We start from the raw sequence: 15,502 nt of genomic DNA, 5'->3' as shown, positions 1-15,502 counted from the left end.
GGAATGGAAGGGTTGGGGACGTGTTACACAAGGCCCATGCTGCCATGGACAGGATTTCGGAGTTGATTCTGCTGAGACTCAGAGACATAGGTGACAGCTTTAGAGACGGCCTCTGCTTCCTAGAGAACACGTTACTCTGGTGGGATTTTAAGTACAGGGGTTAGTAAAGGCAGTTCTGACCATGTTCTCAGATGAAGACCAGAACAGTACTTGACACTGGAGGTGGCCGTCCTCTTTATTACCTGGGAGAGAGCCTGGGGCAGCTGTGTCTGTGTCCATCTTCTGTGGAAGGGAGAGGGTGGGAGAATGACCCTGACGCGTCTCCGAGGGCCGGTGCTAAGCGGGGTTGAAAGACATGTCGGCTCCTCCTTGGAACTTGAAACAAGTTCAGTGGTATCTGTCTAGACTGTTTGCAGACTGTGTGCCTCCTTCTCTATGTCACCATCAATGATCCAGGATAAACACATTTTCCTATGAGAAAAGGAACAGCGGCTGGGTCCTGAGTGAGTCCTCAAAACTCCAAGATCACCAGGCCACCCCTACTTCTCTTTTGGAATCTGTCCCAAGGGTTCTGCTGAAGCCACAGATCCTGTGACCTCTCCCAGCCTGCATTGGGTTCATTGTGGTGTGACTCGGGGGCCCTCTGAAGGGTGTCTGGTTGGAGCACCCCTGGGCAGTCCTGCAGGCAGACCAGGAATGTCCCCAGCAGCCCCACCCTCGTTGTGGTTGAAGGCCATGTGGTCTCACAGATGCTGCAGCCTCACCCGGCACCCTTGCTGTGTCTCTCACAAGGGTGTCTTCCTAAAGAAATAAAGCAAAACATGCAAACCATCTTAATTTACTCTTTATTCAGCCGCTCAGAGGCCCGGCATCAGAAAACCATTTTTATGAGTCCTTGATGTCATGAGCCTCTTTCTGTTGGGAGAACACAGAATGGTCCTGGCCATGGTCAACTGCACATGACAGGCTCACTAGGCCAGGCCCCAGTTTTCTATCAGACATAAGGTGACTGCTGATATGATGAAATTTTATAGTTTTATTCAAATCCATCATCCACTGTCCTACCCCAGGAGGCTCTCCTGGATGACCTGGTGGGGCCTGAGTCACAGAACCGGCCTGGGGATGACCTTGCTGGTGGACAGCAGCTCAGCTTCACGAGGGTCCAGCTTGGCCTTCCTGATGACCATCCCCATGGACCCTGGGTGAGCCCGGCCTGCCCCCTGATGGCCACCCCACAACCCACAGCCATGAGGGAGGCTCATCTGCAGGCCACTCGGAGCCCAGGAGAGCAGGCCACACAGTGACAGTGTGAGCAGCACAGGGTCATTTCTTCCTCACTCCCCATGGTCACCAAACACACATACACCTGGGCTCCTGCTTCACTGGCATTTGCCAATGTGTCCACAGGGGGGACAGCAGGGGAGCCCTGGACAGGGTGTGGGACAACATCCCTCCAGGCCTTTCAGGAGCCTGCAGGTGTCACAGCTGAGCTCCATTTAAATAACCTGAGCACTGAAATCAGGGCACAGATAACACATCCTCTAAGCTCAGGAGCAGAGGCAGCAAAGGGCAAAGCAGGAAAACAACTAGTGGTGGTGAAACAGATGAGAAGGAAAGTGAGCTCAGGTCAGAGCCTAGGTTTATCTGTGCACTGTGGTCAGGAGGGGATCAAACGTGAGCCCGCGAGGGACTGCAGCACCCGACGCTGGCCCAGCCTCTGTGTGGCTCTTGCCACACCCACACCCCCTGTGCTGGTCAGGGGCTCCCCCAGCGGGCTCTGCGCTGACACTGATTGGGAGCCCCCACCAGGGACGCTGAGTTCCTCGGGACTCTGATCCTGGTGACCAAGAGGGTCATTTCTGCCTCCTTAAGGGACATGATTAATTTGGTGCATGTGAGAACTTGAACCCCAGTCACTAGGGATGCAAACGAAACCTGCCCTGTGTGATGTCAGAAGTGAGCAGAGGGTTATAAATATAGACAAGTTCCCTGGGGGAGCTGCCACGTGGAGAGGGAGCCTGGACCCTCACAGGAAGCCACCCTGAGCCTCCATGTGCACCTGCTCCTGGGGCTGCGTCCCTCCGACGGTGGGTCCTCAGCGCCCCCTGGTGTCCGAGCCCCTGCAGCCCAGCCCCTCCTGTGCCCTCCAGGGAGGTTGGTGTCTGGGCTCTCAAGGACTTTGCCTCACTGTGTCTTTGGCACAGAAATACAGGGCTGAGTCCTCGTCTGTCAGGCGGTCCATTTGCAGATCCACCGTGTTCTTGGCGTTGTCTCTGGAGATGGCGAACCGGCCCTTCACGGAGTCAGTGTAGTATTTGCTGTTTCCATTACCACTAATACCTGTAACCCACTGAAGCCCCTTCCCTGGAGCCTGGCGGACCCAGCTCATGCCATAGTTCCTGAAGGTGAATCCAGAGGCCACACAGGTGAGTCTCAGCGAACCCCCAGGCTGCACCAAGCCTCCACCAGACTCCACCAGCTGCACCTCACACTGCACACCTGCAAACACAGAGACATCCTGGTCAGGCACCTATCACATGTCCACTGCTTCCCCAACTCACACACAGGAACAAATACAATGTCTCCTGTTCCCCATCCATCACCTCCTAGAAGAGCAGCAAGGAGAACCCAGCTCAGCCCAGACTCCATGATGAGCCGTGTGTGTTGGGTCCTGATGACCGACTGGGGACACCTGGGCCTCCCTGGGCTGGGGCTCCTCTCCCAGAGCTGCAGGGTCAGGGCTGGGCTGCTTTTCATCAGCACAGGGAGGGCCCCATTTGCATGAGCTCTGACTCTGTAGCCACCCTGGGGCTGGACATCTGCAGAGTGGGTGGAGCCCCAGAGCAGGGGTGTGTGTTAGGGATGCTTAACACATTAAAATGCTTCCAAAGTATATGAATTTTCATTGTCTGTTAGTGTATTCCTAGAAATGAGTGACCCATGTTGTTATTTTGTTTTGTACACTTGTCCAAAAACTGGTGTCATAGGAAGCCATGGATATGCATTTATTTACATATAAAAATTGCAAAAAGACTACAAATGGGTCTGGAAGGTTTCCCTGAGACCATGTCTGGTGGGATGACCCCCCGGTGTGGGCCTGTGCTCCTCCCTGTGTCCCCGCCTGCTCCCAAGTTCATGACCAGGGAAGAGCTGCCACATTCCCTATGATTTTCAGGCCCTTCCTGCCTGGGAATGTGGGATCTGTGGCATTGCAGTCCTGCCTAGACCACCGAGGAAGCCAGGCTCACACACCTGTGCTCAGGGCTCTAACATTTCTGGGTCCGTATCTAACCCTCCAGCCCTCCTGCCCCTCTGATACCCCTGTTTCCCCACCTCCCCTTGCAGAGGTGCAGCGCCCAGGAAATGCCCATCATTACACTTACATCAATGACTGTGACATATGTGTTCCTGTGCACCAGCATCACTACAACCCGAGGGGAGAAAGGCTTCCCCCAGGACGTGTCCTCGTGTCCCTGGGATTCCTCCCCCTGACCCCTTACCTCCTCCTCACCCAGGTGACCAGGATCCTTATGGGGCTTCACAGGTGACCTCATCTTAGAGAATCCACATGAATGGATGCCCAGAGGGAGCTTTAATGCTGAGGGGGCAGTGAGCCTGGGCCACTAGCTTTCAGGGTACTTTTCACAATTCCTTCAGGGGAAACCAAGACTGGGCCGCGAGCTTGAGGAACGTGAAGGAATAAGGCATTTGCAATGAATGCTTGTAGACCCCAAGGCTGCCTGTATTTTTCATCAAAGTGATCAGTAAACCCATTTTTTCTGAAATAAACCCATGGATGCTGCGCTGGTCTGAGTCTTCCCTGCACGTGGCTCCTGGTGGGACACACTGGGCACGCTCCCCACAGCGATGCCCGGACACCCACCCTCTGCTCCTGCTGAAGCCATCAGTGCTGCCATCTGTCCCTGGGAGTGACTGCAGGATCTGGGAGATGTAGGGGGTCTCTGAAGGGACACTTTGGCCAAAGACACCCCAGTGGACTTCTGGGACCTTCCCTGGACTGCAGGACAGTGTCAGAAACCCCCTCCCTCCACAGCCTCTGCCCATCCCTCTGGGTCAGAGGAGCTGCGGGAGCTGCCACCTCTCAGCACTGCCCCGCACCCTCCCTTCTTCCTGCACAAAGCTGCTGCCCAAGTTAATAATCCAGGCCAGTTAAATAGAGTCCTTATGGCTGCTTTAGGGGAAAGGGAATAAAAGGCAAAGACAACCTAGTGATTGCTAGAGACCTGCTTCTGTGGGCAGGTGTCATATAAACTGACCACGGCCGTGCTCAGAGCTGGGCCACCTGGCTGGCGTGTCCCCTGCAGTTCTTCTCTCCAACAATCACCTGCAGTCCCTGTAAGGGCGTCTGCAGATGTCATGACGTCCACCTCCTCAGTGCCCCGAGACTCGGGTTTTGTCCTAGCAAACCGGGGTATCCCAGCTTTGGTCAGAGCAGGACTGAAGGACACGATGTGCTCAGGGGACAGACGCCTCTGCTGTGGCTCAAGAGGGACAGTGCTGCCCTGAGGGGCGGGGGTGCCCAGCCTGCCCCACGTCCCAGCCCTGAGCCCTCAGTCACCACCCTTCCCCACCCTCCAACCCCACAGGGAGGGTGGCCTCTGCAGGAGAGCTGAGCCTCACGGGACCTACACCCACATCCCAGGTACTGACCCAGCCTCCTCCTGGGCCTCTAACACCCACTGCCTTTCCCCGGGGTCCACGTGTGGAGGGAGCAGGCACGTCCTGGGCAAGGGTGGTGTGGACATCCCATCGGCCTTTTATGGTGCTGGTGGCTCCCCAGCCTAGGTCACAGCTGAGCCCCAGGTTCACCCCTGAAGCCACATCAGGGAGCAGGAGACAGAGATGTGGCCACACAGTTTAGCAAAGAAAGGCACTAATTCACAGAAAGTGGGGCAATGCGAGCAGGGCTCAGAGAGCCTGACCCAGACACTGTCTGAGGAGGAGGGTCAGATGTCACTCCCACCAGGTCCTCAGGCCACAGGCCCCAGACTTGATGCTTTGGGTGTCACCCCAATCCTCAGACTGCCCTCGGTGGTTAAGTAAGATTTCTGTCCTGTGTCTGATTGGTAAACTCCCCCCCCAGTATTCTTAGCATCTTCGAGCCTCTGCTTTGGGACCCCTGCACCCATTGCTGCCTCCATAGGTGACCCCCTATATTTGGTGCACGTGATAAAGTGACCACACATCACAACAAAGATTCCTCAGCCAGAAATGCCCAGTTCCCGAGGCATGAGGAGCAGAGAGCGTTTCCATGGAAAACGGTTAGATGCAGGGGAAACCACAGACTCTGGCAGGAAGCAGCCTCCCTGGGCACCTGCTCCTGGGGCTGCTGTGTGTGCTGTGGGTGCTCAGCGCCCCCTGGAGTCCCGACGTCCCCTAGTGCATCCTGCGTGTCCCAGGGTGTCGTGAGCACCTGGTGTATCCTGAGCACCCCTGGGTGTGCTCAGTGCCCCAGAGCCCTGAGATACCTCCAGTGGGCCTGAGGGACACTGGGAACCACTTTCAGACCTGGGAATGTGGGCAGAGCTGCTCTGGGCTGCGGGGAAGAGGCCCCCACCTCCATTTCCATGTGAGTCTGTAAGTGTCCAGGTGCTCTCAGGGCCTGAATGGGACAGACATACATGAAGGGCCCATCCTGCTTCCAGGAGGTGGGGGCACCTGGACGGACAGGGTTCAGGTACTCACAGAGGGGACAGTAGGGTAGGTGTGCCTTTGCTCTTGGGGTGCTGGTGGGTTTCAAGTGTAGCTCAGCTGCAGGAAGGGAGAAACAGGGATGTGGGGCTCTGAGGTGCTGGTGGCATTTGTGGGCATTATTCATGGTGATTGTGGCTGAACACCAGGTCATGTTACAATACTAGGAAGACAAAAATGGAAGGAAAATAAAGACCAAAGGGTCTTTAGCATTAAAAGGACATAAGGTAACCTGTAAAACAGATGCCATTGAAGGTCCCCAGTGATGAGCACACTGAGGGGAATCAGCCACCATGACCTGGGGTGACTTAGAGGGGCAGGTGGCTCTCATGCTGGGGAGATGGGACCCTCCCTCTGAGGCCTTACATCCCCTGGAGAGGGCTCAGAGGATGGACTGGGAGCAGAGTCTCGTCTCAGCATAGGGGGGCCTCACGTCTGCAGACCAGAGCCTGTGGGACTCGGTGAGCGACCGTGTGACAATGTGCGCAGAGAGATGGCGCTACTGCTGGGGTGTGTTTGCTTCAGGTGAGTTTCTGCTGCTGAATCAATGAAAATTCACTGTCACCAGATTTGTTTATTTTGGTTATATTATCCACGTGTTCTTGGAAGCTCTGTTGCCACCACTGGAAATAAAGAAGAAACTCAAATTTGACAAGAAAAATTTTCACTAAGTGTCCATATAACTTTGGGAGTAATTAAGGTCTGGTTAAGGGAATCTGGTTCCTGATAACCTGGAGGCTGATCTCTAATGAGATGGACACAAGTTAACAGAAACCCTCAGTGATGACAAGAACCTCAGTTCTCTGAGCCACTTATTGGAAAACCACCGGATCAGGCAAATACCCCAGTATAGGATCTGATGGCTCCCGCTGTACATGAACATAGGTCCGCCTCCCTAGTGCAGGCTCACTTCCTCCCAGGCACCTGTCCCTGTGCACATGTGACAGCTCTGGGTCTAGGGTCACACCACTGGTTCTTCAGAAGCTCACTTTGGGGAAATCCCCTCCTTTCCCCTGTCCCTTCTCCAAACCATGTTGTCAGGTCCATGCCGGGTGGGGGTCAGAGCCCCTGAAGGTGACACAGACATTGAGTTGAATAAAGAGAATGGTGTCTTCCCATGTGGAGAATCTGCAATCTCACAGCTCCGTGGTGGCGCCAGAGGACTTCCAGTGAATGTTAGATAAATGCCTCTGTTTCTCTGCACTACATGGTGTGGACAAACTGGTTCCTAAATCCAATACTTTTGAGGACACTTTACAAAGACATCAGAGGTCATTCCTGGTCGTGTGACACCAGGAACATCAAAGACCTGGGCAATCTGTCTGGAGTGACATGGCCAGCACCCGGTCCTCAAGGGACATCCGACACAGGCATGGAGTTTGTCCAGCATCCACCTGCCATGGATTTGACTGTGTTTTATTTGTTGTGTGTTTTCTCCTTGTCCTGAAGCGACTCCTTGTCAGAAGACTACATCCCTTCAAGTCCCTAATTCACTGCTTGAGTTCACGTTTCCAGCGTGTGGTGGACCTGCTTCTATTTCCAGTAACAGAGGTTCACACCTTCCAGCCTCATCATACACCAGCCCTGCAAGGTGTCATTACCTCTCAAATGCCACTCTCCCCACATCCACAGCTTTCAAGGAATGTTGGAAAAATAATATTGTTTAGTAAAATTATCCAAACTTTCATGTGCTAAGGTGTTCCCACTGGGCACGAGGGAATCAGGATCCTCTCCCTGCAGACACACCCCTGACCCCTGTGATAAGGTCCCTGGGACGACTGTGCACTTAGACATGTTTCTCCCATAGCAGACTTGGCCCTCAGGCATTCGGACACTGCAAAATATCTAACAGATTTCATGTACTGTACCTGCTCACGTCACCAACAGGTGACGGCTGCCTCCCACTCCATCTTTCCCCAGACTCCTGTGGGAGGCAACCTGTTTATCTATTGGGAGAAACATCAGATAACATCATCCTTGAATCACACTGAAGGGATTTTTTTTTTTTTTTTCCAATTTTACCTGGCCCCTTTTTTTTTTTGGATTTTTAACAAGAACTCTGACAACAAACTTCGCTGCACAACACCAGAGAGTCAGGGTTTGGGTTCACAGCTCACAGTGTCTTCCTCTCCTCTGGGTGCTGTAATGAAGGTCCACGGCCTGGGTGGCTTCTGAACAACAGGAATTTATTCCTCATGGCTGTGGGGTCTGGGAATCTGGGATCAGGTGCCAGCAGGTTGGGGGACAGGGGAGAACCTCCTCCCAGGGGGGCTTTCCCTCCTGTGGCCCCAATGGAGGAAGGGGCAGGGGACCCTCCTCAGTGCTGCTTCATGAGGGTGCTGGCCCCGTCCCTGAGGCTCCCCATCCTGACCTCAGTGCCCCCAGAGGCCCCACCTCCTACCCCATCACAATGGACATGAGGTTTCAACATGTGAAATTCTTGGGGACCCAAACCTTCAGCCCATATCAGTAACTAAAGCATCACATTTACATTCCAAACACCTGGATGTCTGCTGCAGCAGAGCCCCTCAGGCTGAGGGATCCGAGGCCTCTGACCTTTGAATGAACACGGCTGACACAGGACCTTGAGAACAAGCTCATGACCCTGAGTAATAGACAGCTTCCTCCTGAGACTGGGTCACACCCCTTGCTAATTCCATTATGTGCATTATTTTGTTATTATAATTCCTTGCTTTCTTATGAACTTTCCTCTATATTCAGCAGACCCAGGTTGTTGTCTCCCCATAGTGACCTCTTATCTCCCCCTATATTTTATACTTTTCAGTTTAATACATCCTCAGGCTCTGTTTTGACGTCTGGCTGCTGACACCCCAAGGCTCATCCCCCTCCCCCTGCCCACACATGGAAATGTGGTAGAAAGCACAGCTCCCCTCCGTGGATGCTGGTGGGATGTGGAATCCACAGAAGCCCTCCTGGGAGCAGGACCCTCACCCTTCCCCCTGATCCACAGTAACCCTCAGAGGGTGTCTCCTTTCCCATCAATCTCCATGTTTCCCGATCAGACTGGGTGTCACGTGAAGCTCCTGTGGGTGCCCTGCCCTGCACGGTGTCCGCTCCAATCCATGGTAGTGGTGCCCTGAGGCCCCAAGAGTGCAGATACCATGAGAGGTGATGTGGACAGACAGGTCCCTTGGCAGATGGTGGAGAAAGCCACACAAGTGCCAACTAAGAAATCCAGGCCACAGTCCTCTATTTTCAGTTTGATGATAGGTTCCAGGATTTGATGGACTGTGGGCTGTCCCCAACATCTATGGGAAAATTGAGTTTCAGGTGAAACCTGTGTTTTCTGTGAGTTATAGGATTTAGGGTATATATTTCTTGAACCTGATTTCTTCCTGTGTGTAGAAAAATTTCTCTGCCAATGTCCTGGTTTCCTACAAAATCACTGGAGGTAAAGAGTGAGAGCTCTGGGAGAGATTTGAGTTACTCTGAGTCATTCCTTGGGCTTCCTACAGATTCAAGTGGCAAGAAAGAACTGCTACATTTGTTTTCTTTTGTTATTTGTTTTTAATTCTTGTAAGTGCTGTGCTGTGAGATCTTTATGCTTTGTCTCCTTCCTGATCTGGTTCGAGGGAGTCAGGAAGTCATCGTCCCCTGTCCCTCCTCAGCCCAGCACACCCCCTGTCCCTCAGGGTTTCTGACACCCTCAGGATGTGGGTTCTCACGCTGTGTCTCTCGCACAGTAATACACGGCCGTGTCCTCGGGTCTCAGACTGCTCAGCTCCAGGAAGGCTGTGCTCGTGGACGTGTCCCTGGTCAGGGTGACTCGGCCCTGGAACTTCTGGGCATAGCTTGTGCCACCACTGCTAGGGTTTATCCATCCCATCCACTCGATCCCTTGTCCAGGGACCTGCCGCACCCAGCTCATATAGTAGCTGGTGAAGGTGTATCCGGACGCCTTGTAGGAGACCTTCACGGACGTCCCCGGCTTCTTCAGCTCAGCCCCAGACTGCACCAGCTGGGCCTGGGAGTGGACACCTGTGGGAGGACATGGGAGGGGATGACATGCCCTTGACTGGCCCTGTCCCCTCCTCAGCCCAGGGACAGGGGAGCCCCTAACCTGCAGCCAGTGCCACCAGGAAGAGGACTCTCCAGCTCCAGTCCATGGTGAGGGGGTTGCTCTCAGGGGCTCTGTAGGGAGGGTGCGGTGCTGGGGTGATGCTCTCCGGGCACAGACATGCCCATATTTAACCTGGTGCACCTCAGCTCATTTGCATATTCATGATGCAGAATACTTTATAGGGAAAGCTGTGCCCTACCTGAGAATGAGAAGGTAGGGGACACAGGGACCATGCTCATGGGGGTGAGGAGCCCAAGACCCAGTTCTTCTTTGCAGATATGTCTCCTGGTCACATCCCTGAGCTCAGTGCAGGCAGAGCTCCTCCCACTTGGGCCAAGCACCATGGTAGTTCCTGGTCCCTGTGAGCCCTCCCTGAATGACACGGACACCCCATGACCTTGTGCGGGCATATTAAATCTGAGTGTCTTACTCCTAGCATCTCAGTGTCCCCTAAATGCTGCACCAGTGAGTGAATCGCTCCCTGGCCTTCAGCTCCTCCTACTCAGAAGCCCTGGAAATGCCCGCTGGGCTCCTGGCTCTCCACGACTGTATCACGTTGGGTGAACACTTCTCATAGAGGATATGTAGCTCACAGCAGCTGTCTGTGTGCTTCTTTAAATTGGGTGACATTCTGTAGGAAGTCAGGGCCAGGCCCCAGGAGGGAAGCACTTCTCACTCCCTACACCTGCTCCAGGGCTGCAGTCCTGTCCTGCAGGGCGCATCCAGTCTGGGCCCCCAGCCCATCTCCCTCAGCACCTCTAGTCCAGTGTAAGGGGCTGTGTCCTCCCTCAGGTGCTCGTTCAGGCACCACATGCCCCGACATGGTCTCCTGAGACAGTGAGGGGGCCTTACTAAACCCACATGCTCTGCACAGAGACCAGTGGGCACTTCATGCCACCCAGGGGGGCCTTCCCAGGAGCTGCCAGAGGCCCTGACAGTCCACACCAAGGGTGAGTCCAGACCCTCAGGGCTCTGGGACCTAGATTCTCCTTGAGGCTCCCCTGTACAAGGTACCACCTGAATGCATCTGCACATACCGACCTCATACATGAGCCACTGCATGCCTACAGACACACACACACACACACACACACACACTCACAGATAGAAGGTGGTGTTCTTGCTGACTCCAGACTTGCCCCTCCCTGTGTCTAGCACATGGGCAGTGTTCCCACAGTAACTCTAGGCCTGGGGACAGTGATTTACTCTCTCTGTCAGAACCACAGTGAACCTTCCAGAGCACAGATTAGGATGTTCATGCCCGTGTGTTTTTTCCTGCAGCACCTGGGACCCTGCAGATGCCTAGGGAGAGTGGGACACGGTGTCCCTCAAATACATATGGGACCCTGTCCCTTCTTGGCCCATTCAGTACAGAGCAGCCTTGTGCCCCTTGCAGCCCAGGCTTGGACAGGAGACCCCTGAGGGTGAGGGTGAGGCAGCTCCCCTCCAGCTGATTCATGGGAGGCTGGTTTGTTGGGGCACCTGAGGGGAGGGGCAGCCAGGGCAGGTGAGTGAGTCCAGCTCGTGAGGGGTGCCCGGCTTCTGCAGGACTCCTGGCCACCGTGAGGGACTCACTTCTGTCCATCTTTGTGGCTCCCCCTGCTCGTCACCTCCCCTCTGACCCCCTGTCCATGGGCCTCAGGCCTGGCATCTGGTGCAGCATCAGACTCTCTGCCTTGTCCCCAAGGACGGCACCAGCCAGGTTCCTGCGGGACCCCCATCTACTCATTCCTGGTCTGTGTTACTGGTGTAAACCTGGGACCCACCTGATGCCCCACAAATCCCATGAGCACAGGGAACCTCTGGCAGAGTCACCAAGGGGACAGAGAGAGGAAGGGTCTGAGGCCGAGGAGAGGGTCCTGAGCTGTGTCTGGAGATGACGGGGTCGCAGAGGCACAGCTGTCCTGCCCCTGAGTCGCTGTGATTGTTGTCTCTGGGTATCCCTGAGTCCCCTTGTGCAGACACCGTGTGTGTCCTGTGGCACCTGCAGCATAGTCTGATCATATCACGCTTGGTGGTGCATGTGTGTGGAGGGCATTATGTCCTCATGATTAAACAGTGGGATTCAGTGGAACTGCCCTGGGCTGTGACCCTCACAAACCTGCTCCATGGAGCACGTCCCTTGCCGCCAAATATCACCCCAGATGCAGGGTCCCCAGCATGTTTCTCTGAGCCTCAACCCTGTTCACTATTACTCACCCCTTAAGTGGCATCACATGACGGTGGGCCCAGAGCAGGGAGGAATCCCCTCCCGCCCCAGAACACAGGTCAGGAGAGTCCTTCCCTGAGGGTCTGCCTGGAGGAGGTCTCAGGGATTTCTCAGGGATCAGGCCTCTCCCCCGTCAGAGCCATGAGGGGGGGTGGATCCCATCTGAGAACCTGGAGGCACTGGAGGGAAGGCCCACACCAGGGTGGGTGCGGCCCAGGCGCTGTCCTCCCTGTACCAGAGCCCCCTGTGCCCCCACCGTGCATGACCGTCCCCTGAAAGGGCTCCTGCTCCTTGTGCTCCTGCAGCTTCTGTTCCAGGGGAGCAGATCACTCTGTGCCCTGGGAGGAGCATCGGAGGTCATCCTCCAACCTCACTGAAGGGGTTTCATCGGGAGTGTTAAGTAGCAGCGCTGATGGGGAAACCCGGAGAGTGTGTCCGGCTCCCGGCTCACCAGGGTCACCCTCTGCTCTGGCTGCTGTAATGATGACCCACAGGCGGGGTGACTGATGAACAGGAGAAAATTCTTTCTCACGGCTGTGGGGCCTTGGCTCCTGAGACCAGGTGCCAGCAGGTTGGGGGACTGGGGAGAACCTCCTCCTTGGGGGGCTGTCCCTCCTGTGACCTCACGTGGAGGAAGGGGACAGGGGAGCCTTCTCCGTGCTGCTTCACGAGGGCCCTGACCCCACTCATGCGGCTCCGCCTCCTGACCTCAGTGCTTCCCAGAGGCCCCGCCTCCTAACACAGCATGTTGGCCATTGGGGTTCAAAGTGCACATTTTGAGGTAGTTTCAGTTTTAACCTGATAGCAACCCCTGAAGAATCAATACATAATTCCAGCAACCGGAAGGCTGCTCGGAGAGAGCCCATCACCTGAGGAATCTCACGGATCCTTGGAAGCCTCTCATCTTTGGACCCACAAGGCTGATGCACCTGTTTCATAACCGGGTCATTGACTTGGGGAGTAGACAGCTTCCACCCAGACTCTGGACCAACCCCTGGACAACTGCATTATTAGTATTTGTTCTTATTATTGCTTCCTGACATATAAACATACCTCCTATAGACTCAGGTTATTGTACCTGAGTCTACCTGCAAGGTTGGCTGGTAAGGAGGCAGGAACCAGGAAGGCTCAGTGAGGGTTAGGAAGTCCTGGGATGATGGGCAGCGGTACGGGGGGGCCAGGGACCCGAGAGCCTGAATAGAATCCGAGGTCTGAGGCAGAGACACATCCTCTGAGCAGACGATAGGGTCAGACCTTGTCTGCTAGGAGTTCAGTCCCAGCGTATTTTAGGTTTCTGGTCGTTCTGGGATACACCCGAGTTTGGCTTACCCCCCAGCAGATGGGTGTTGTCCATGGATGGGGTCAGACACTCCTTGTCCTCTGGATCGGTGTCCAAGTTTTCATTTTTCTTTCACAAAAGGATAACTTATTTTTCAATGTCCTGGCTTTTTTCATATCTGCAGACATCTGGGGACAAATCGGGAGACACAGTGATTGGCAAGGTATCAGGAGGACGTCGAGCTGCTCAGAAGTGGGCTTGTGAGTCAAATGTTTGCTTTTGCAGAGGCTCAGTTTGCAAGTTAAGGGCAGTTGGCTTCCATTCTTCTACCCTCCTGTGATCCTGCAAGCTGACCACAAATGACGGAGTGGCAGCCCTTATAATAATGCTTAGAGATTGTCCTGTCCACCCATCCACACTCTTGCAGTGTCCCCTTAAATCAGGGAGAAGATTTCTATCTGATGCGGAAATGGACTAATTTTATGCTCAGGGCCTCAGCTACGGTGCTGGGTGCCTATACAAAGTCTGTAGACTGCATCCCACAGGGCCTTGGGATGCCTCGATCTTCCTGAGGACACAACCTTAGGTCAGCCCACATGGAGGGAAAGGCGTCCACGGTCACTCCCGGCAGGCCCAGGCTGCCACCCTGCAGCCCAGCCCCTTCCCGGTCCTTTGCATGTGCACCTGATGCTCTAGCCACCTGTTCTCCTGATGTGGGTGGCTCCCTGGAGGCGGCCTGTCTGTCTGATGACCGCCAGGTAGGCACAGGTAAGAACCCCTCATACTGTGTGTGCACAGGTGTTTGGAGACTGGTGGACATTCACAGCCACACACACAGGTGTCCACAATGAAAGGAGCCTGCAGGGCAGCCGGATGGAGACTCGAATGTCACCTTAGCACAGCTCAGGAATAGCAGGCGTCCCAGGGCAGGGAGGGTTACAGGCTGAGGCAGGAGACGTGGTAAACAAGCATCACCCGGTGGTGAGCATGGTGGTCCCTCAGGTGGAAGAGGCTTCCACAGATCCCTCTTCCAGAACCACCTGAAGTTTCTCTACAATGTCAATTTATTTTGCAAAAGAGGACTTCAAACTTGTACTTCCTGTTTAGGCCTTGGGGGGAGGGTAAAGAGCAGAGGTGTCACCCTGGAGCTCAGCACGGGCCCTGGGCACTGGGCAGAGGGTGCGCCCTCTCCAAGCAGGCCTGCCCTCCAGGCACAGCCCTCCTCTCTGCAGTGTCAGATTTAGCAAGAATCCAGTAGAGAGAATGGGGTCGGATTATCCAGAACCCTAGTTCAGTTCTGATAGGCCATTGTCTGATGCGGTCAGGCAGCCCCACTGTGGGTACTTCAGCCTCACCTGGGATGGGACACTAGGGGCAAGGACAGTCACCATGAGTCCCACTACACCAGCGCTGTGCCTCAGTTTCCACAGGCTCTCACACAGGCCTTCCGGAGAGGCAGCAGACAGAGGGGACACTGTAATCCTCCCCACCCCTGGGATCAGGATTGAAATTGCCAGTGAGCATTGATAGGCGTGCTGAGGAGAGGGGCCTCCTGGACTCACTCTGTTGTGTGCGGGAAGGAGAGGAGTTTGTACGTGGGAATCGGGAGCCCGTCCTTGGACCAAGCCCTGGGCCTCTGTGTGCACCCATCCCCCTCCAGGGAGGGTCATAATGCAGCGGACTTTCAGGAGAGTGAGGGTGTGTCTCTGCAGCCCTACTGAGGGGCAGGCCCAGGCATGGTGTCCACACCTCTGAGAACATCGGGACCAGAGCAAACCCAGTCCCCTCCTCCCTCACCCCCAACGCCGGCTATACAGGCCTAACACAATGGCTAAAATGGAAGGCCTCACAACACCAAGTGTTACCATGCATACAGAACAGCTGACAGGCTCACCTGGTGGTGGTGCGTTTGAAAATCTACACAGCCGCTCTGGAGCGCAGGAAGGCAGTTTTTTACAAAGCTAAGTGTAGTTTTATCCTATGAAGCAGAAGTCACGGTCCTGAGTGTTTACCGACCTGTCACGAGAACTTCCGTCCACACAAACTGCACAGGAATGATTGTCGTTGCCCCCTTCATAAGGGCTGAAACAGGAGGCAGGCAAGCTGTCCTTTCACGGGTGGGGGGTGAGTGCTCTGTGCTCCACAGTGCCCAGCATGTTTTCACATCCGCACCCCAGTGCCGTGAGGGCTCCCGCTTCCCCACACCCCTACTTCCCCTCTG

General features: G+C 54.9%; 2 gene segments (V, D, J or C); both read right to left on the bottom strand.

Annotated features, from left to right (window-relative positions):
• LOC140843225 (immunoglobulin heavy variable 1-3-like) overlaps positions 1-9,875 on the bottom strand; it is a 29,771-nt gene extending 19,896 nt beyond the window's left edge. The window contains exon 1 of the V gene segment in view: positions 9,857-9,875.
• Positions 9,283-9,919, bottom strand: LOC140850672 (immunoglobulin heavy variable 1-2-like). The segment is given in 2 exon segments: positions 9,283-9,711; positions 9,794-9,919. Coding segments are annotated over 2 exon segments (363 nt in total).
• Between the last annotated feature and the right edge of the window lie 5,583 nt (positions 9,920-15,502).

Source organism: Manis javanica, chromosome 8 (genome assembly GCF_040802235.1).
Source record: "Manis javanica isolate MJ-LG chromosome 8, MJ_LKY, whole genome shotgun sequence".
Classification (NCBI taxonomy): Eukaryota; Metazoa; Chordata; class Mammalia; order Pholidota; family Manidae; genus Manis; species Manis javanica.
Note: the sequence above shows the minus strand (reverse complement) of the source record. Positions and strands in the feature narration are given on the sequence as shown.